We start from the raw sequence: 23,543 nt of genomic DNA on the forward strand, positions 1-23,543 counted from the left end.
TGATGTCTGAAAGGAAGCAGAAGGACAAACAAAGGAGACCAAGGAGTAAAGAGTATTTCAATCCAACATCGAAGGCCTGGATGAAACGTACCCTTCTGCTCATAAGATCCCATCCAGTAGCCCATCACCTTTCATGACACAGGGAGACCAACCCTTTTAACTTTCACACACTTCTGTGGCAGGTCCTTCGACATTGGCTACGATATAGAAGTATACCGATCTGTCGGTTTCTGTACAGACTTGTATATATTCTGCCCTGATGGTGCTTAATCATGATATCCCAAAACAGAATCTCTAGGGTATTGTAGGTATGAGTGAACTTTAAGCTGATGTCACGAAAGTTTGTTAACCAGCTTCTAAACACACCTAGCACCCTTGTGCTGATTGGCTTGAATTTTAGGAAACTTGTCCTTTTACAGCCTCCCATTGGCAGAGGGGACCAAGGTCACCTTATGGAAGGCTGTACCTTTCTATCACGATTATGTGCTTTAATATAAGAAAGATTGAAAAACAGTGATCCTGCACATATGATACATGATTTCTGCATTTTAGCTTTCATGTTGATGTGTTCATTTCGTCTGTTTGTGATATTTGTCTTGACCTGAGGGTTAGTTTTAAATATGGTTATTGTGCACTTTTTAGGTTATTACGTTTGCTTCCCTGTCTGAAAACTCTCATTGCCCTGAAGAGGGCTGGGCCCCCGTTTAAGTTGATGGCCAGTGTGAGAAGCCAAAGGGTGTCTCACCCGCTAGTCCTCAGGGACTTGTCATCCAGGTGGGCAGGACAACGCCATTGCTTTTGCATCCAGTTCCTGGGGGTGGACCGGTGCAGGAACATCACCTGGGTGAGGGGTCTTCTGGGAGTGGGGGTGAGGCAGCCGATGGTGAGACGGTATTCCCCCTTATTTAGTTTATCCAACCCATCCTATGTTTTAGGATGTTCTGAGGTCCCCAGACCCCCCCCCCTTTTTACACAAACACTGGGCCAAGGAACAGGGTGACAGAGTAACATCATTAACTTTCACACATCATACTGGACATGTCCGGCTAATTGGGTCAGCCAAAGTCAGGCACTTGATTCTAAGTGCACACACCTGATACCAATTCGCTCTCCTCACACGAATAAAATGCAGAACCCAAAGACACACTCTCAGCAAAGCAGAACACGAGAACGAGCGGGGCTCCTGAGATGAAGGCAAACCTACTGGAGCAGAGCGACGGACCAAGGGGCGAGAGTAGCGGGTCGAAAACCTCAAGAGTCCACCACTGGAGGTCGTTGTCTCAGACAGGCCGCGAAAGACACGTGGAGAAGGCTAGATCCCAAAAGTGAAGACTGCATTGTGTTTCAAGGATGCAAGCGAGCGACCCTCCCGGGTGAACGGCAGAGTTGGAGAGGCAAGGCAAAGCCTGTGGTACTAACCTTGACTTGTGAATTGGGAATTGCAAAAGCAAGAAACAGATGCACACAGCCGGTGAGTTGGCAAGCAACCTGAAAGACCCATGTGTGTTAAAGTTTGAAATAGCAACATTTTATCACAATTGAAGGCTGCGTGCCTGTGAATGAGACGCCAGGAAAGGCATACCTGTGAATGAACTTTGAAGTAAAAAACAGCTGTCAAATCAGCGATACTAAGTAAAGGAGTGGTCCGCCGAAAGGAAGTAGCCCACTTGAAAGTCTCTGTGAAAAGTAAATTGCTCGAAGCAATAAAGGAAATTAACAGCAAAAGTGAAATGAAGAAGTTAACTCCTAGAGAAGGAGAGAGTGAAAGTTGAACTTTAAACGTTGAGTCGAAGTAGTCCTGCAGTGGTCTGAAAAATAAGCCATGCACATTCAAAAGTCTTCGACATACAAAAGTGGTCTGAGCCCGACAGATGGAGACCCGAAGTGAAATAAGCTTGGGGAAGGGAGCCCCACTTGCAGGTTTTTGTTGAACTTTATCATGAGAGGTCTGAGCACGGCAGAGGGGGACCTACAAGAACTGTGTGGTGAAAGGTCTGAGCTCGACAGAGGTGGATCTTTGAGAACTTTCTGGTTGAAACATTACTTTGGAAGTCGAGAAAAGAGACTTAAACATGGAAGGCCAGATGGGCCTCGATACACATTCTGGAACTTTTTATTGTGTTGGAAGCTGAGCCAGAATGTCATCCTGCCTACATCGGCAGCCTTACTCTGTGAGGTTTAACGTGGGGGAGGAGAGCTGCTTTGACCACATTTATTCATTTAAATACTGATTTTTCCTTTTGCATACATTTATCCTTTTTACACTTTTTTGTACAAGAGATAGGGCAGGCATTAGGTTTTGTTAGCATAGGCCATTTGACAGACTCCACTAGGACTGCGTTATTTATTATTTGAAGGTCGAGACTACTCCGATCTTAATTATAGGGCAGAATAGGAGTTTCTCCAACCCCAACAATTTCAATAAAGGTTTTACAAACTATACCTATTGTGTCAATGTCATACTTGTGATACCATGCCCCCCTACACCAGTTAACAGTCGGAGCTTGAGTTGGCATTTGTCCAGGAACATCTTTCTTAGTCAAGAAGTGCTTTTCTTTGCTGTTTGTGCAATTCATATGAAGAACTAAGCATTGATTGCTTATATGTGACACAACTGCGTATGGGAGCTATGTCGGTTTGCACACCTTCTTTCATCTGTGGGTGCATGAGTTGATACGCTAGTACAACTCGAGGGATATACACAGAATATTCTTAGCGGTTTTATTGGTTTACTTTCTTGTTCACAATCCTTGGTTTCACTTCAAGTCTCACGTTGTTACTGTGCACAGTGTTCGTACAATTTATTTGGGTGTGTTCACGGAGGGTTTGGTTCCAGTTTTGTTTGTATGCAGTATTACCACAGTATTATATGTTCATTTGTGTACAATGTTGTCATTATCGAATATATGTGTATTTATGCTACTTTTCCTTTTTTCAAAGATTGCATAAATAGCAAATGGTGTGAAATATGATTCTTTTGTCATGTACATTTATTGTTTCCTTCATTCTCCGCAAATAGAGCTTGACCTCTCACCCCATTCTAACTCTCACTACTTAATATTTTCACACAAAATTTACAGCAATCCCCCTGCCTGTTTTTCATAAAATTGACCCCACTTGGGGTTGTTGCTTTATGAATAATTTTGGTGGTGACCTCCTGCTCCTTTTGTTGTACGTTTGCAGATGACTGGTACGACTACCACCTAGATGATTCAGATGTATCCCACTCATTCCACTCTCTGAAAGGCACATCAGATAGCGGCCCGAACAACCGAGTCCCTAGCGACTCGTCCCCCTCAAATCTCAAAATGGCAAGTTCATGAAACACACCACAGTACCAACAGAATTGTAGGGATACCCTCCCTTTGTAATACGAAATCTCAGGCAAATTAACTTTAAAAGAGGAGTGGCGAAGTTTGGATTCTGCAAGGTACCAGATATGGGGAAAATTCTGGTATGTTATGAGGTGTCTGACTCCTGACATTCATAAACAGATAATCTCAAAAATAGGCTTCTGCTGGGCAAGTGCCCAGTGCTTCTGCTCAGGATGCTATCTCCTCCTTTCACAAAATGATTTACAGAGCGTCCTCCATGAAAGACTCTCAAATTATTTCTGAAAAAAACTGTTTTCCGTTTTGAAAGACTGAATAAGCAGTACAGAGCCAACACTGCTCCGCTCATATTGACTCATCTATATGAACCTCGTACAAAAACCATTTAGATGCCTTTGACAGCCCTGCCATTCATGGCTAGAGCAGACAAGAAGTTCAGAGCACCCTGAAATCTCAAGCCCGAGCCTGCAGATACACCAACTGCTAGTGCCGGTCATTACAGTGTCTGCCAGAAGGTCTTCAGCCAACCCAGCAGCAGCCCTTTCTTTGCCACAGGAAAAAGGGTAGACAATTGGAGGCCTTTGGAAAAAAGGTGGCTTTGCCGGTGTCCATTTTGATAAGAGCAGGAAATGCCTTGGCTATCACAGCCAGTTTTGACTGTGAATTATAGTACAAAATGGACGAGTTCATCGAAGAGCAGCCTATACAAACGCAAACCGAAGCAAAAGGCATTGATCAAACCACACTATTTGCATAGGAGGGCAGGGTTCGGAAAATAATGGAACGCTCTGTGTTGTATCATCAGGCTTTGACAAAGACAACTAATTTCTGACGGAAGCTCAATTAAAAATACTGTACATGCCCTTTGATGGCATGGATCTCTTTGAAAAAAAGACACAGGCGATATCCTGCAGGGGATCAACGCAGGCACGGGCAATGCCAAGGCAATGACATCCCTCAGAGAAAGGAGACATTATGTTTACACAGCTGAGGGGCACGGACATCCAGAAGCATCTAATACTACTTCCACTGCCAGTAACCCCATCCAGGTCAATTCAGCCTTTTCAAGATATTATCAGTTCTCTTCTACCTACAGCAACAAAGGTAGAAGAAGCAGGCACAGCAGGGGACAGTCAGGAACCCATACTAACAATACAATAAAAGAATAAAAACTTCCCGTACGCACCATCGAGAAAAACCACTGATCAGCAGGTGCTACAAATTGTTTGCAAGGGACATACATTACATCTTGTATCAATACCACAGAATTTACCGACTAGATCACATCACCAAGCCCAAGTCAGAGGCAATGTGTGCAAATATCCAGCATATGCTTCAAAAACACTTCATCAAACCTGTTTTCCACAGGGAAAATGGTCAGGTTTCTACTCCTGATACTTTTTAGTCTGGCGGAAAAACTGTCATACCTCAGGGAAACTGGCGTGTTTGGAATAAGTGGAGACTTCGCCTCCATTGATAGTTCATAACGTTACTTCACGTATCTGTTTCAGCAGTCTAGTCTATCTGCAACATGGCCGCAGCCAAGTGCTTTTGATCACTCTGACTTCGGTGTCCGGCGCGTTGCAACTTTCCAGGATTCTCCTTTGTTGTAAGCGCTCCGTATTATTTCTCTTGCGGTAACCCGCCTTGCTATTCCCTGGCTGTTTTTTTTATCTTTTTCCTCCGCTTTCTCTTAGTTTGCCTCTGTCCTGCCTTCCGCGGCTCCTTCCACCTGTTTCTGTCCGCCTTTCTGTGCCTCCCTTTCCTTTTCCTCTGTGCGCTTCCTTATTTCACTTCAACCTTTCTTTAGTACCCAGCTGTTGATTCCTCCCTTCTTTCTGTTCGGCTGTAGTCCAGTTTTCTCCAGCTACCTTCTTCCGGGGTGTCCCGTTTACTTACCTTTAACCCTGCTTACCTGGATATTGTTTTTCCTCTGTTCCGGTATACTCTTGTTATATTTTTTCGTACTTCCCATCTCTAGGTGGCATCCACATACAAGCAGATCCAGACATTGAACAGCACTTCATTGTTGTTTTTTTTTTATGCCTTGCAGCTTTTTCCCCCTCGGAGTTTGGCTGCTCCGGGAGAAAAGTCACTGGACCGCCAGAGACTTGGGGGCAGAGTGGCTTCCTCTTGAGGCAGACCATATCTACATTAAAAAAAGGGATTACGTTTACGAAGAAGGAAGAAAGGACTGAATACCTTCTCTATTTCTTCAGGTGAGGAGGAAGGGGAGGAAAGGGAAACTTTACTCTCGGAGGTAGAAGAGGACATTACTGACCCTCCTGATAAAAACAAATTCGGAAAAACAAATTAGACAAGCAGGGACAAAAACAAATTCATAAAGGGCAAACATTGTACAAGACAATTCTTCAGCAAGGAATGCCTCAATGGAGGAAAGGGAACAATATGTTAACATCGGATTTACATGATGCGTATTTCAATGTACCATTTTATGACTGACATGGGCAGTTTCTTCACTTTGCAAGCAGACACGGCCATCAGTTCAAAGCATGACCGTTTTGGCTCATATCTGTACGTACAGCTCACAAAGTGCCGGGCTTTAGAGGTGCCCGACTTCCAAATCCAAGCTGTAAAAATCAATTCGTACTTAGAAGAATGGCTGATAGAAGTGCCAACATTCCAAAGGGACATCAACAAAACCGTGGAGCTCCTGAAGTCCCTGACGTTTTCAACAAAGAAAAAAAAAATCATCTCCTGAGATGAGAGTTCTCCCACTCTCATGAGTAACCTTTTAGGGGCCATGGGTGTAATTCTAGGGGGGGGAGGGGTGTTTGTCCCCCCCAACTTTCATGGCACACCATTTTGTCCCCATTCGTTTGGCTGGGGTACCTTATCTTCAGATGTCATGTCCCCCCCAATATTTTCAGCAAAGTTACTCCACTGTTAGGGGCGCACAAAGGCTTCACAATCTTAACTGAAACAGATGCTAAACAACATGGCCTGGAATTTCCTTAGGAAAATATCCTGCAACGAACAAGCATACAAGTCGCTTCTGGGAGTGATTTCCTCCAGTACCTGACTGGTACCACATTGCAGCTTGTGCATGCAGGCAGTTACCAGAGATTCACGCCGGCGTTCCAGACCTTGACTGGCCGGGGCCTCACTTCACGGTGCTGATTACCTGTAAGGGTGGTTCATTAAATTTCCATGCAACGCACCCACCTCCCATTCGGGGCTAGCGAGACCAAGGACATACATATGTACCTTGTTGCATTAAAAATAGGATGATGGCTGCCAAAGGAGGTGTCTCAGCCTCTCCCTTTCATTGGCCATGTGGCGATGAGGGACTAAGGGAACAGAATGAGTCTTATACACCAAGTTAAAGGTTTTCTCTTGTTGTCATGCATTCATGCTTTACCTAGAACTCCCGACTGGACGATGGAGAAATATTCTGAGCATGTCAATCTATGAAAGTTTCCAATGCTGGACAATCACTGTTACATTTAAATAGCTTGTATTTTTTGTTGCAGCGAAATTCCTAGACCCTACAGACATTTATCCCAACCACTGGCCACATTTCAATAAACTAAGTCCTTCAAGTGTTTTGTGAGTCCAGCAAAGGCCATACTAGCTTGGATATGAAAAGGAGCTGAACATCCGCAGTTTGCTCCCAAAATAATCCTGTGGGAATTGTCCTTATTCTCTGGGAATGGGCATGCAGTTGAAATGTCAGTTAGCTGTACGCATTACCTGAATGATGATGAACATGCACAACAGCACAAATGGTTGGACAAATAAGAGCAGTACATGGTAAGGTGCAACCCACAAGCATATTCACACACAGACACAACCAGTCACTTCAGACATTGGAATGCTGTAACAGAGTTCATCAGCCATCTGAAGGCACCAACGTTTCACCCATATTCGCAATTTAAAAGAGAATGTCCCCTTTCTTACCTTTCAACTCTGTCAGTGTCTGACCGAGCTGCTGAAGCACCATGGTCTTCTCTTCCAGCTCTTGCACTGAGATCAGCTGATGACTGTGACTCAGGTCTTTCTTAATCTTCTCCACCGATTTCTCTAAATCACTTGGAAATCCATGAAAAACAGTCACTGAAAAATTCTGGAAGATGACTGCTTTCCCTTGTTCAAACAGCAGACTCATTTTGAAAAGAGCTGCACTTTGTGACATGTGTACCTATACACTTAATAATCAAAATACATGCGTAGACAAATAAAATCATGTCACTGACATCGAACTATTTATCAACTGTAAAAGTTATATGTCATACATTATGATTAATATTACAGACTGGCGGAATGCACGTACAGCGTCCCTGCCAGGCAAAAAGGTTCAGCCTGAGTAAAACCTATTAGAACGTACCACAACGTGAGCAGAACACAGTTAGTTCGGCAGAAGGTGTATGTATTGTTTTTAGTTAGGTTTGACACATATTAGATACTAACATATAGCAAGACAGAAAGAGCAACAAACCTAATAATGTTGTGGTTGCAGAGGTTATAGATAAGGCATTATTCGGCCCTGTGCTTAGTTGTTGCATCCAGAGTTATGTTTTTATGTTAAGGTCCAAATACACAGTGAACACAATAGAACGAAAGTCCTGATGTGGAGCTGCGGCTCCGTTTAGTTCAGTTGCAAATACAAAACCCATTTTCCGTTCCCTAGGAGAAAAGGCGAGGTCAGAAGCAGCCACGGTGCACAGATAACCGCTAATTGTATCCAACTGCAGGGCCTGAACGAGGTGGTAATGGAAAATTAGCGGCTGGAAGAGCTGGTAGGATGCACCCTTTGAAGAACTAATTCATGAGAATAAGGCGCACGGTTTTGTGATGCCAATGGACAAGTCCATGCCCACGTATTTACAGGAAGATTTGAGAAGGTTCACCAGAACTTTATGGAGAGACAACTCCATGATGTAGGGGCTCTTGAAGAGCATAGGAGCAGTATGTATCAAGTTGAAGCAAGGAGCAGTGTTGCCTAGAGAGAGACAGTATCCATTGTCGAGAGAAGCAGATGAGGGAATACATGACAATTGTGGTGCTATTGCAGCAGGGCATCATAGTAACATCAGAGTCCCTCTGTAAAACGGCCAATATAACCTGTCATAAATGCGAAAGGGTCAAGTTGGAGGATAATACAGGACTTATGCCCAATGAATAATATTGTAGAAGCTGAGGTCCCAGTAGTACCAACTCCTGCCACAATTCTTTGCAATTTAGCTACTAAGGCTACACATTTCACTGTCTTTGATATTAAAAATGCATTTTTCTCCATTCCATTGCACCCAGATTCTCAATATCTTACAGCGTTTACTTATCACGGGCAAAGGTTCCAACACACTAGATTTCCTATGGGGTAATGGACGTTAATAGTCAACATGCTCTTAGGGCAGTAATATTCAAAATGTTTTACACAGGGCCCCTGTGAGTAAAAATATGGTTTCTACCATACCATCCCCCTTACCCTTTTTCCTCAGCCCCCCCGCCCCCCCAAGTATAACTGCTTATATTTTCCATTAAATATGGTTTTACGGTAAGAGTTGCAGACAATGGTTCCCTTAAATATGAATATTTTCTTTTAAAAGCAGTCACCATAATCTTTCAAAAGAGCCCTTTCCCCACTCTCCCCCACCCCCACTGGACATACTTTGAGCCCCCTCTTGGGTCTCACAGTTTGAACAGCACTGTCTTTGGGGAATAGTTAATTAACTATCTTCTTCTAAGGCAGCAAGCAAAGGAAAATAGCTTAACAGCTCATCCTCTATCAGGTAGTCCAATGGCACCAGTACTCGCCAACGCCTTTTGAGCTACCCACCCTCAACTAAACATTATCTATGCCCCTCCATTCACATAGTTTACCCATACTATGAAAATGACTCCTCTGGGGTCATAACAATCCCTCGCCGCATCTAAGAAACACGACGAGGAGGAATCGCAGGGAGGCAGTGCTGTGAGCGCCAAGCAACATGAGGCTGCTCTACAAGAAACACACTGACACAGGCATTTGTGTTCTTACACTGGCCAGTCCTTGTATGTGCTGTGCTTTATTCCTTCTCCACAACAAACAGGACGACAACTAAGCTCAATTTTGCATTTCAGCAGCATTCAATAGCTTACCTTTCTGTTAAGGTGTTAAGGTAGGTTCAGCACATTTCTGAGCCACAGCAATAAATTACTCACCGGCAGCTGGAGAACCTTGTCAGGAGGCTGAAATAGGTGGTAGAGGGTGCACATGCCTGGGGCTTTACACCAGCATCATCACTGTCTGAAGACAATCCTCTACAACTAGACTCCAGGAAATGGGTACCACAGACAGCCCGGGCTGCTGACAGACCAGTGTTATCCCTGAGCTTGACGATTTTCTTAGGATCACTACAATTTCTAGCACAGAACCAACCTTCTCTTGAAATAAGGGATATCAGGCATTGGCTACATTTCCTTAAAAGGGAAGTTCACTCAAAAATAAATATATATATATATATGTATATATATATATATTGCCCTTAATTAAAAATGTATGTAAACATTTTTTGTTAAAGTTCTAATGAAAAGTAATTGCAAAATGTACCTCCAAGTCCTGTTTTCAATGACTTGTGGGCATCCATTTTGCATACAGAAACAGCTGCATATGTTTCTATTAATTCTCTGGTCTCGCGGCAGTAATCAACCAGAAGCCCCCTGCTGGGCGATTAAGCTTGTTGCTGCCGGAGAGCAGAGAATTAAAGAACGTGTTCACAGGACAGGCAGTCCTATGAATGGTAATCCTAATACAGCAAACAAATACTTTTAAAATCTGGCAAGCGTTTGTTTTCTGTATTGGGATGCCATTCATAGGACTGAAAGTACTGTGAATGTGTGGGTGAGGCAAGCAAGTCCTGTTTATTTAACAGGGTGTGCTTGCCACGCTCTTTCAAAAGGACTCCTGTGGCCCAGTGGTTTAGGGTTACACTTTCAACCATGCAAACTGGGTTCTAATCCCTGCTTCTATTTTTTTCTGGATGCTTAAAATTTTGTTTAAAAAAATATTCGTAACACCAGAAAAAGGCAGGAACTCCAATCCAGGCCGGGTGACTGAAGGAGCAAGCCCTTCATCACTGGACCACTGGAGTCCCTGCTAATCACAAGTGCTCATTTCCGTGCGCAACACGACAACGAGCACTGTGATTGCCATTTCAAAGCTAAGGAAATAGACTGCACAGGTCCCCTCATGTAGTTCGATTCCTTAGCTGCTTTCATAGCACTGTTTGTCATGCTGCAAAACAACACTACAAATAGTGCTATGAATGACAGACTCTTGTGGTCCAGTGGTTAATGTTAAAGGATTTTTGTACCGTGCACTATCACCACCGGAGTGGTTCCCTGGTGCTCTGGCGGCTCTGATAAAAGGGAGAAGGGGGGTGAGTTAGTGGGAATGAGCTGGAGAAGTGCAAGATAGCAGTGATGTGCTGTTGGCAGTCTCAGCCCGGTGGGTCAGTTGACTGGGCTTGGGGTGTTTTAGGGCCGGTAGTCGTCGTGTGCTGTTGTGCAAGTCTATGTGCGGTTAGTTTTGTTGTTGCAGTGTAGTGAAGTTAGTGCGGTTTGCTGCTTTAAGGCTTGTGGTTGTGTTTGGTTCGAGTTTGAGAGGTGTATGCAGAGGAGTGGAGTTGTTAGTGGGTTGGTTGATTCATGAATGCACGCTAGGTCCAGGCTAGGCAGGAGAGTAACATATCAGTCATTGAATTGCCTCTATGTATGCACATGCTAACATTTACAATTCTATCCAGATGCGACGCAGGCTAGGTTGAGGATTCCAACTAAGTAAGGCACATGCTAACATTCACAATTCTATCCAGATGCGACGCAGGCTAGGTTGAGGATTCCAACTAAGTAAGGCACATGCTAACATTCACAATTCTATCCAGATGCGACGCAGGCTAGGCTGAGGATTCCAACTAAGTAAGGCTCATGCTAACATTTACAATTCTATCCAGATGCGACGCAGGCTGGGTTGAGGATTCCAACTAAGTGAGGCACATGCTAACATTCACAATTCCATCTAGATGTGACGCATATTAGGCTAAAGAATTCCCTCTATGTGTGCACATGCTAACATTTACAATTCTATCCAGATGCGATGCAGGTGAGGTTGAGGATTCAACTAAGTGAGGAACACTTTCTAACACTGGACCCGATTTGAGTGGCAGCCTGTCTTTTTTATTTTTACCATCAAATATAGATTTTTTTTCAAAACCAACTTTGATGCATCATAAAAAGACAGGTTGGGATTTCGAACTCGGGTCGAGTGGTTGAAAACACTAGCCCTTAAGCACAAGAGTCTTAATAAGAGCATGGCAAACACACCCTGTTGAATAAACAGGACGTGTTTGCCTTGTTCACACATTCAGAGGATATGCATACTTATGAATGTCATCCTAATACAGTGAACAAACGCTTTTCAGATTTTCCTTAAAAGTGTTTGTTCTATTGTTGTATTATTTATTGGCATTAATATGAATGTTTGCCCTTTGACCATTGTTAATTCTCTGCTCTACGGCAGTAACGAGCTACAGCTCCCAGTGGGGGGTGAGGGGGGTCCTGCTTGATTACTGCCACAAGAGCAGAGAATTCAAATTACAGCTAAGAGTGTTTCTGCTCACATAACGGATGCCTACAAGTAAGAACTTGGAGGCACATTTTGAAGCTTATTTTTCATAGGAACCTTTTAAAAATATATCTTAACATCTATTTTTAATTATGGGCAATATTTTTAAACAATAACATTTTTGAGTGAACTTCCCCTTTAAGCCTACACGGAGACTTCAAACTACTAATAAACATCCTGTTTCATGCAACATTATCTCTTACTGACGCCCCCATTTCAGGATCACTACACTCTGCTGCATGGAAACAAGTTTCCCCGTTTATGGATTTAAGAAATGTAAAGTATTTTCACATCTCCCATAACCAAAGGTCTGAACAATAATAGGATTCCTTTTGGACTATTTCTGTTTCGCGAATAACATCTGCTGAACATACTCCCATGTCTATGCTCTCCTGTTTATCAAATACACACTGCCCTCTAGCGGCATACAGATTCAATTTTACAGTCTTTGGATTTCCTTTTGTACTCCGATCAAATTCCGAAATCTTGTTGTCTAACTTGGTCTCACGATATTCAGTGCTGGAAATGGAAAACATTTACTAGGGGAACTGTCACTTCTTTGGAAGGGCGGAGTTGTGGGAGGGAAGGGGTGGGGCCAAGGGCCATGGCCCCAGGCCAGGTTGCACAACGCAATGGGCCTCATTACGACCCTGGCGGTAAGGCAACAACGGCGCCGGTAGTGGTACCGGCACCGTTGTTGCCTCACCGCCTCATTACGAGTTTTGCTTGTGGGGGCCGCCTTGTACGCCTAGTCAGACCAGACGTGCAGAGCGGCACCTGCTAGCAGAACAGGATGCGAACAACGGTCCTCTCATTAACGGGACCGTTGTTAGCATCCTCCCCATTCCCTTTGAGCCCTAGAGGGGCTCAAATGGGGATGTACCGGGTCGGGGTCCCGCGAATGGGAATTACTGGGCTCCGGGCCCGCAAAGGTCGGAATGGCCCGGTAATTCCCATTTTTCGGGACCTGGACCCGAGTTTGGGAGTAGCCATGCCGGTAAAAACGGCATGGCTACCTCCAAACTCGTAATGAGGCCCAATATCTCTTCATGGAACCAGATGCTGGCGATTTGCATAAAAGCAAAGAGCATTATGGGAACATGATAATGTCCACAATTTTAAATGTTAAACATGTCTTATAGTGATTCAGTAAGAAACCCTTTTAGGCGAATAATGGACACTTCTGTTTTGATTGGACACAATATTCACCCTAATAAAGAGATGTCTGTAAATTATAGGACATGTATATCGGTTTGGACAGCCGAAACACTGTATGTGAGGCTGGGTAAGAAAGTGTGGGGCATGCCAGGTGAATAGGGGCGCTCTGGCTAATGGTATTTGGGGTGGAGACTTCACTCAGAATGTGCTCCACAGCTGCAGATACTGGCACTGCTAGGCTAACACCTGCCTAGCAGAGTACATGCAGAAACCCTGTTGGTGTGCCAATATCAATGCGCTTATCCAAACATAGAATCTTCAAATGAGAAAACAGTATCAAGTACAGAGACAGTAACAGTTCTACTGTTTAATCACAGTGACAGCATTGGTGCATTCTTTTATCTTGTTGCCAACATGTGTCTCGAGCGTTGTCGTCTTTTTCAAGACAAAGACATAAGGAAAAACATTCATGCTGGGGACTACGTAGATGCAAATGGAGGTGTGCGGATCTCTCCACATGTGTGACTTATTAGTTATCTATGTCACTATTATCACAAGAAGCCAAGTGTGCTGGTGATCAATTTCAAATAATGGGCAATCCGTAATCCACTATCCTTGCGCTCCTTTCTTTCATGTTCCTAGTCCAGAGTTTTAAATGACCGCATATGATCTAATCCAAGTGTGCAGTCATTAAGGGTTCATTTGTAGCAGAAACCTGCCTTCGTCCGGCGTCCGCATGTGTGCGCGGTTTACGAAGTTACTGTGTTACAATTGCATTGTTTTATAGTGTACAGTGTTTATATGTTACAGGATACTAGTGGGTTTTGCCTTGGTTAAGTGCTACAATGTTGCAAATGTCTTGTTAGTCCAAGGGGGACATTCGATTGCAAGCGCAGCATTTGCGGCGCGCAGCTGACTTTGCTTGCGCCGAGTGCCGCTTGGGGAACATCAGCTCTGTTTCTTGGCACAGCGCTCTATTAGAGGGATTTGCATCATGTCCTTCACGCCGGGTACCTTGTGACGGTTCTGGGGACTGCGTGTGTTTCTTATTTCCATCTTAATCACCTGCTGGGTGCCAGTGCCGGTGCGGCAAGCTTATTTCTCTGCGTGTTGCTGAACGGAAGCCTGCTCTGCTTTAGGGCTCGTTGAGGTCTGTGAGTTTCTTCTTTGTCACAGCCTGCTTGGTCTTTCCCGTCACCCGTGAAGCATGGCTGTGGCTTGGTTGGGTGAAAGAAGAGACTGCTCGAGGGTGTCCAGAGTGACACACTATTATTATTGTTGTCACAGTCTAGTTCTGCTAAGCTTTAAAGTAAACATGTCAACTTCCAGGGGCAGCTAGGTCGAGGGAAAATATATGTAAGGAGGACCTTATTATTCCTCATTCTAGTTCCTCCAAGGGGGGCCAGTTAGACAGGGGCCTTCTGTTCCTAGGTCCAATGCTGGTGCTAAAGATATTCATAAGGTGGTCCATGAGTCTATGGATGGGACCTCAATAATACCCCTGCCTCTGCTTTTGACCGCCTGATAGCGGGTCTTTCAGATTTCCAGGCAGGGGTGTCTGCAGTTCCTGGGAGTCCCAGTGTAGAAAGGAGCTAAGCAGGTGAAGTGCATGGCCAAAACCAAACAAATTGACAGTGTAGCTACAGGGGATGCTCCTGTTAAAGTCCCCAGTACCAGGTCCCGTAAGAGGCATAGAAATAAGGGTAGGGGATTGCCCTCCCTCTCAACATCTTCCAAGTCTTCCACAGATGATTCCCCTCCCAAGACAAAGAAAGCAAAAAGGGAGGAGTCCCGTGCGAGTCAAAGAGCACTCCGGGATATGATAGGCGAGTAGTTCTTTGATCTTGCACATATCAAACACCTACACTCTGCAGAATGGTGTCCTTAAGAGGCTGTGAGGTCCTTAATGAGGCACTGGGTCAGAAAGCCTATGGACAAAGAGGCCCAGAATAAGTTGAGGGCAGAGTGTTCACGTCCCTGTCTTTCGGATAAGGTAGCTTTAACACCAGAGGTGGACCAGTCTATGGTGGCGTTCCTTAAAAAAAAGGGGAGGGCCCTAGGAAAAAGATAAAGCTTTGTGAGCTTGTCAGGACAAGCTATTGGATGTCCTGGGACCACTCACGCAGGGTTTTGATATAGAGGAAAATGAAGTGTATAACACCTCCCTTGATGTTACTGTCCTCAGAGGTTGGGTGCAAAGATGTGTCTTTTGGGCAATGCCAATAAAGCCCTAGCCAGAGCGTAGGAAGGTATTAATGCACATTGATCGCACGTTTGCAGATATGGTGCCATCTGAGGCAGGTCCTAGGGGCCAGGGTGCAGGGCCCAAGGTTGGCTGTTTGGAGACAGACTAGATCCACTCAAGATTTCCTACTCCTCTGCTCGGGCGCGCTGGGTGGCCTGGTGTGTGGAAAGGGATATCAATTTAATTTCTGCCCCTCCTGTGGAAGTAGTAAACTTCCTGGTTAGCCTTTTCAAGGAGGGAAAGGCTTATAGAACGATTAACAACTTCCTCTCAGCCATCTCGGCGGGGCATGTTCTAGTTAAAGGAGAACCAATGGGTACCGATAGTGATATTTATATTGTATTTGTATTGCGCTCATACACATGTGTTTCAGAGCGTGAATCGGTAGGCACTTTCTGGTCAGGAAGGCTTTGCGGTCTATTCGGTTTTAAGTTTCTCCTAAGGTTAAGTATTCCATTTTTTGGGATGTGAATATGGTTTTCAGTCTTGGCCTGCAAATGAGAATAAGTCGCACCCACAGTTGTCTGCAAAGTTCACTATGCTGTTATTCCTCATTTCCATTAAATGAGTTTAGGATTTTAAAGCATTAGATGTGGATAATGAAGTTTATTCCTCTGATGGAGTAACCTTTTTTATCACGTGCAGAACTAAGTGTTTCAATACCTATGTTTTATATCCTTCTTTCCTTTAGGATCAGCAATTACGTGTGGTGCATTGCTTGCAATGTTATGTGAATATAACTAGCACTTTGCGATCTCCAGCCACCTCCCAGCTGCTATTATCTATCAGAAAGCCTTTTGGCACGGTTTACTGAGCAACCCTGGCTCGCTGGGAGAGATGGTTTATGAAGGAGGCGGGGGTGGATGTTTCCATCTTTGGGGCTCATTCAACCACGGGGACCACTGCATCTAAATCAACAGTGGTGTGTGGAAAATTGGAGAATATTCTCTGCCCAGTGGATTGGTCTAAGGAGTCTACCATTAAAACATTTTGCCATAAGAAGGCTCAGCATATGGCGAATGTGGTGTTCCATGAGCTTTGAACTTGCATAATAGGAAGCCTCTGGTCTTGACGTAAATAGCTAACCCCCCACACTAATGTGAGTGGGGGTTTAGATTCTATTAAGAGACATAGAGGCAAGTATTATCCCACCCGCCAGCCCTCATTGTTTGTTCTCGCTCTCTTAAAGTGTTCGTTTGAGGGAAGGGTTCAGTGGGGTGCTTTCGTAAACATCACGTAGGAGTGAAGGTTTTGTTTGGAATTCAATTGCCGGAAGGATGGTGCTTCTCGTTTGGAGTGTAATATCTGTTTTTGAGTTTATCTCACAGTTTCAGAAGATGATAAGGGACAAGCTGCAAAGGGTTTTATAGTGAGGGGTCAGACCGTGATTGGCTGATGGATGCAGAGCTGCCATCTTTGACTGGGGTGTTCCCCTAAGTTTCAAAGATTTGTTTGGGGTGTTTTCAAATGTTTTTTTAATATGGTGAAAACATGATTAAATCTTTGCTGCTGGTTTGAACCAAATGAATAATAGTCGCCTGTGTCTCTTAACAGAATCTAAACCCCCATTCACGTTATTGTGGGGGCTTAGCCATAACAAGCCTAAATACCAGATGAATTTGCTATATTATATACTCAAAAACAACCATCAACCACTATCTTTATTGACACTGCTATCCGACGCATTTACTTATTGTATGTTATGCATATTTTATACATTATTGACTACAGTTTTATGCCAAACTATGCGTTAATAAAAAGAATAAAACTGAGCTCAGTGGCTGGTACAATGTTCTTGTTTAAAGAATACACCTCAATCCTTTAATTGGGAGGAAGAGTTGGTTGGACATGAATGAGATTAAGATACCCAGGATTGAGAACTAGTCCTGAAGGCTAAGTACCGTTTGGTTCTCTATAATGAGATATGCATCTTTTGCCTACATTTAGCAACAAACAGCAGTCAGCCTATGGTGCTAAAACAGTTTCTAAGGGAGGACTGTTACTGCTAGAGTCGGAGTCTAGTCTGCAAAAGTATATGAACTGACCTATAGGGAGCAGTATTAAAGATCTCTTCACCAGGGGCATTGCCTAATAAAGATGCAGCTATAACTATCCCAGTGGTTGTGTGTGCTCCACACTTGCCTGGTAAGTTACTTTTGAGCTCTTTCATAGCACAGCCTAATGTAGGAGTCCATCTACCCAGCAAATATTGCTTGGATTCAATATCAGGTCAAAGAAAGAGCGCTCTCCAACGTTATAAAGCCTTGCCATGTCTAAATAACATCAGGTGCCCTCTGCAGATACCACGTGAATAGGGGCTGCTCAGATGGCATAGTCAGGATGAGAAAAATATACTGGAAAGAAAATGAATTTGTTTAGATGAACATTGGATATTAAGAAAAATGCCTGGCAGGGTTTGGGGACATGCGCTAATTAAATTGTCCAGGATATTTGTTGAACTTTATTGATATTGTTTTTAATGAAAGCCTGGGGAATCACAATTACTTGGTTTCAGGTTTACCTGTGACTACAATCTTCACAAATAGATGCAGATTCTACAGAGATTCTAGTGATAGAATTAAAGGGACAGAGGGCATAACCATTAACCTACATACATCTATAACCAAATGTAAACAAAAAACACTGAAAGTTTAACACTTAGTTGTCTTGACACTGTTCTCTGAGCTCACACTAGAATACCTTTCAGAACAAAGCCAACCTTAGTGGACCTGTAGAGATCAACACAAAGTTTAACCAAACTCTCACTTGTAGGTGAGCAGACAGGTTTAGACTAAGGGGATCAGGAGGTTTGATATAAGGTACCATTAACCAACGTAATGGTTGTCCAAACAATAGACTGTCACATGAGCCCAAAACCAAATGCCCCTGTTTTCCTGATTCAGATGACTGGACATTTTTGGTTTGGAGAAGGAAACATCTTTCATGGAGGACATTACTTTGTTTGAAAGTAGAATTGGTATCCCAATGTGGTTTGAGGCTATTCTTTGTGTGGCAATCACTTCTCCATAGAGTGGGAATCCAGGGCATTGCCTGTGCAATACACTGAACTGTACATTCATAAAGGATGACCACTGCTCAGTGCTCTATAAAGATTAGACGGTGCCGAGCCAAGGCTCTGTGTACTGCAGGGCAGAGATAACATTATATTTTGACTCTCACCTAAGCTGTTGCGTGATTAGCTCTTCCTCGTTCAAGTATTTGAGCCGCTCCTCCTCAACCAAGGCACGCTGACGTTGTAGGGGGTCCTCTTGTTTGCGCATTGTGTCCGTCACTCGTACACTGATCTCGGTCTCAGTCCTTTTTAGCATTGTTTTTACTGTCTCCTGGTTCTGCAGCTGAAGATTAAAAAGCAGAAAATAATACAGACTAGCGCAATCTGCTGCAACAAAGAAATGCTTTACAGAAGAAAGTTAGAAGCAAGGAAGAGATCTTCTTGCATAAACAGCATAACTAGTCATCCCAGAATACACACCTTACGGACAGAGGAATGAAACAGGAGAAATACAGTATCCCACAGGTCACACCAAACTTAAATGTACAGGTGCTAACACTACTGAGATGTGCATCCAGAAACCCAACAACTGGAAACTGAAACCCCAGAACTGCAAAGCCATCTTACTTGCAAAACACATCTTGACACTTTTCAAGCGGCAATACAGTCACACAGGTTCCATAGTTTACAAACTGGGCGTATGCAGATCTTGAAATATGCCTTGCATTTAGAAAGTAGAGGTAACACTCAGGATACATAGATATGAACGATATGTCTTAGTAGTGTGAGGGACCGGAGGGTATCCTCACACCTACTCCTCTTGGATCCTGACCCTGGGGGTGGATATGCGAGGGAGGATCACCTGGGTGGAGGATCCTTGGGGATTGGAGAGAGGATATCCACAGGCAAGACGTGGTGTCCCTCTTTTCCAAATTAGAGCCAACATCCCCCTCCCCCTGCCTTTATAGGCTGTTGTTAACCCTCTCCCCTCATTTCCTTTCATTCATTCCACTACAGTACTGGGATGAGGAAGAGGAGACTAGGAGTAATGCACACTAACAGATCCTTTCACCACTCTAGTACTGAGATGAGGAAGAGGCCTACAGACTGGTGTACGAGTCCGGCAGCTTCACACCTGCAACCTGTTAAACGGTTGCAGGTGTATAAACTGTGGAGCCGGAGAGACCAGAGAGAGAGACCAGCAGGGAGGACTGCAGAGGCAGAAATACTGCAGACTACGAGGCGGCCGGAGGTGGTCCTGTCGGGAAACCAGGACACAGGCAAGAACTGGAAGGAACAGTGGCGCCAGAGCCAGGAAGGGCTGTGCTAAGGCCACAGTATTGGGAGCCTCATTGGTCGGTGCCTGCATCAGGAGCTGCGGGCCGGAGAAGAAATCCAATCATTGTAAGTCACCAGCAGCATTTGGCAACCCACACAGAGATAGAGAGGAGCGAACTGCGAGCAGGGCTCGCCGTCCACCGAGAACATGTAAGCGGAGCAGAGCAGGAGGCGACATCCACCCGTAGACGCCAGAGACCAGTGAGTGAGGAACAGAGATCACTCGAACCGGAGCACTCCTGGGGCTGTTATGTGGCAAAAGGGAATGCCGATTGAATGAGAAATAATGTGCAAGATACGGTGAACCAAGGTACATTTTTTGATGATTACTACGAAGTGTGAGAAAATAAGAACAGGAATCTATCGAATACAGAACTTAATGGAAGCTTTTGACAAGCATATGAAAGCTTTTTCAAAACAACAATGTGCAAACGACAAGTTGGTGTGAAGAACGAATACAATATATTGCAAGTTCAGATCAAATCTGATGAAATGCAATGTAAAGCAAGCATGGAACATTCTTAGGAGTGTAAGAGCAATGTGGTGAAGGGAAAATATCACCACTAAGTAAACTGTATAACAAAACTCATGGTGGCAAAGTCCAGAGACTACCAAAGAGTGAAACACGTTGTGGCAAATATAAAAAGCTGCCAAAGAGAGAGCCAAGTGAGTGTGAACCAGAACACAGGTGCAGCTACAGAAGAACCTGCGTGGGCAAGCAAGCCTAGGGTGACCAGTAGCGTGTCCTGTAAAGGGTGGACCGTGTGATCCGACAACTGTGCCTAGGCCAGGAATACCCCATCTGTGAAAGCCAAAGAAACATTCAGAAGGCAATTAGAAAGAGATTGCTGAAGTGAAGCAGAAGAAAGCAATCTGTATGAACCGGCAATAACTAGAATGAGCATAACGTTGACCTTGACCTTTTTTTGAATATTGAGAGACTGAATTTAAGTACAAGTTGGCAAGCTGGTTTCTTGGGGAAGGAGAATCCTGAGACCAATTTTGAACTGTGTTTTCTTGGGGAAAGGAACCCTGAGATTACGTTTAGTAACTGTTGTCTTCTTGGGAAAGGGAATCCCGAGATTCCATTATGAACAGTGCTGCCTTCTTGGGGAAGGGAACCCCAAGACTTTGTGGAACGGTCTTAAAATTGGGGAAGAGGAGCTAAAAAGTAAGCCGGAGCTGGAAGAAGTTCAGAACTATATTTGGAACACTATTCCTTTTGATGCTGACATCCCTACACATTGTTTAGCTTTAGTTATGAGGGAAAGTAAATGTTTTGGACACAGACAGACTTTTAAGTTTAACTTACTGACTCAGACTCTTCTTAGTTTCTTTAGGTAGGGAAATCCCACCTTAGCTGGCAAGTTAGCCCTTTAACCGTCCTGACATTTAAGCTAATAAACCAATTTTGTTTGACATTTTAATCTGTTGTCTGTGTCTTGCTCCATGATGCTTTCACAGTTGGCAGCACATGGGAAAAGTTATTTCTCTCTAACAATAGCTTTGTGTATATAGTTGTAATGGAAGACCTGTGTTAGTGGCTACAAGTCTCCTACTGCATCATCAGGCCTTTTGTATGTATGGGCACCAAAGGCCTGTAGTATTATGGAGGGTAGGGATAGGTGGGTCCACAGACCCTGCAACTCATTCTGGCAGGTGGTGGTTAAGGGTATTATGCTCGCTTGGGAAGACAGAGCATGGTTTTGCATGTTGGAAGGGCACCACTTATGCAGGGCTTTTGTATATAATCAATAGAGTCTAAACCAGTTTGAAGCTCTTGAAAGACCAAATGTCTAACTGTCTCTGGCAAGAGGTCCTTTGTGATTTCGGTAGTTATCCGACTGGTTTCTTCACTATTTGCCAATACTTCCAAATTGGATGCCTCACCAGGGATGCAGATTAGACTGATGTGTTCCTGAAAGATCCCTAGCCCCTCAGGTTTAGCGTATACTAAGTACCCTGTGTCCTGTGGGGGTATCCTCATACAAGTGAGTGAGTGCACTGCTGGTTGATGCAAGACTATCAATTGTAGTTTGGGTAAAGGTGTTATACTGCAGGGGTACTCTACAGGGCACCCTGTAAAATACAGTGCAGTCTGCTGCAGGCAGATCTGACTTAATATGCGTGTGTTTGAGAGCTGATACAAATGGTGACAACCACACGGTTTTCCACTGTTTCTCCAATTGCTGTCAAGAAGACAAAAAACCAGCCCTGCATGGCCAAAAGGGATGGCATGGATGTAGCCTTACAATGGTATTTCTGGACTAAGGCCTGTTGCTGAGTCGACACAGAACCTGCTGACAAGACTAGTTAAGATAAAACTTGTATTGTTTATACTCATATCCGTGTCTGTTAGCCTCTTATCTTGTTTGCAGTGCAGTTACCGGATTTTGGTTTTACAATGGTGGAGTGGAGACAGCAGAGGAAAAGAGGAGAGGAGAAAGCTTATGGGGACGCAGAGAAGTGAATGCCAAGGAATGAAGGTGGTGTGCAGGACATCTTATGCCCAGAGAGGAAAAACAGACAGAATATGGCACGCTATTAAGCTTATGTCACGAAGAGCAGAAGGTGAGCCAGGGCCTTATCCCCAGTAAGACGAAATAAAGCCAGCGGTCTACAAAGGGGGACCCTAGTAAACGTTTAAAAGAAAACACCCAAGGAGAGAGCAGAGAAACAAAGGGCGGAGGGCCCAAAGAGAATGAAAAACCAAGCCCAAAGAGTCACCTGTTGACTAAGCCAGGAACATGCTTTGGAGTCTAACGCACAACACAGAAAGGCCAGAAAGGTTACATGGTGTGAGTCTCGCAGAGAAGACACAAACTGTCACAGAACATAAAGCACCACAAACACCCTGACAATCAAAATAAATGATGTTAAACGTAGGGTTCCTGTTGCATCTGTTGGGAAAAATTGTGACATATCTCAACTTTGGATTCCACCGTGCTTAGTAACTTTTGACCTCCCACTACCCCTGCCCTTTCCGAGTAAAATCACAGAAAAGGCAGTCCCGCTTCAGCTTCAATGTCAAACAAGATGGACCATTTCAGTTTCAAATAGTATTTTTTTTAATGTTTATTTTATTCAAGTTTGTAACGTGCTAGATTGTGAGAAAGCGCTGAAAGCGGAAGGGAACCGGTGGAGAGAGGGCGTGCATTTTACAGTTTGTGGCATACTTACGGGAAGTGTCCAAGATTGTCATACAAAAACAAAGCAACAGGGAAGTCAGTGTCTCAGAACGGCATGTAAGGGGCTAGCAACTGGATTTCACATACTCAAGAACATGCCTGAGAACTCTTGAAGGTATTGTAGTTCTGCGGCTCTTTAGTCCAAATGGCCAGATTGGTCCAGACTGTTGTGGGCTTGTCACAGCACACACAACTACACTCCAGTTGGTGGACTAAATCCCACAGGTAGCCAATGAGGCCAATTTTACTCGCATGCACTACTGAATCTCAGAGCAGTATTTCATATGGTTGCTCACGATTCACTTCTAGCTAGATTATCCTTATATGTTGGTGGCATGGTTCACGAGTGGAATGTCTGTCATATTTCGCTCTCCAAACAAGCTAACAATACAAATTCTACTACTCTGGTACCTGTTGCCTGCTGTTTGGGTTTTTGCTTTGCTAGTAACCTACCCCTAAAAATGCATGTGGCTAAAAAACCTGTTGGTACAATATCAGATAACTGGCATTAAGCACTTAAAGCCCTAATTACCTGCAAAGATGTCCAGATGTACTGTTCAGGAACTACAATTATCCCATATCGATGGTAAAAATACCATCCTTATGAGAATTCCGCTGTGTGCCCTAAGAACACTAAAGTCTG

At 44.1% G+C, this 23,543-nt stretch overlaps 1 protein-coding gene across 15 annotated transcripts in view; it reads right to left on the minus strand.

Annotated features, from left to right (window-relative positions):
- SRCIN1 (SRC kinase signaling inhibitor 1) overlaps positions 1 to 23,543 on the minus strand; it is a 1,709,922-nt gene that overhangs the window by 306,075 nt on the left and 1,380,304 nt on the right. For all 15 annotated transcript variants that reach the window (XM_069634673.1, XM_069634672.1, XM_069634685.1 and 12 more), the window contains 2 exons: positions 18,542 to 18,717; positions 7,254 to 7,384 (listed from right to left, as the gene is read on the minus strand). In XM_069634673.1, coding sequence (XP_069490774.1) covers positions 7,254 to 7,384; positions 18,542 to 18,717 — 307 coding nt within the window. The remainder of the gene's footprint in view (positions 1 to 7,253; positions 7,385 to 18,541; positions 18,718 to 23,543) is intronic.

This window comes from Ambystoma mexicanum, chromosome 13 (genome assembly GCF_040938575.1).
Source record: "Ambystoma mexicanum isolate Mex_15411 chromosome 13, UKY_AmexF1_1, whole genome shotgun sequence".
In the NCBI taxonomy this organism is placed as follows: Eukaryota; Metazoa; Chordata; class Amphibia; order Caudata; family Ambystomatidae; genus Ambystoma; species Ambystoma mexicanum.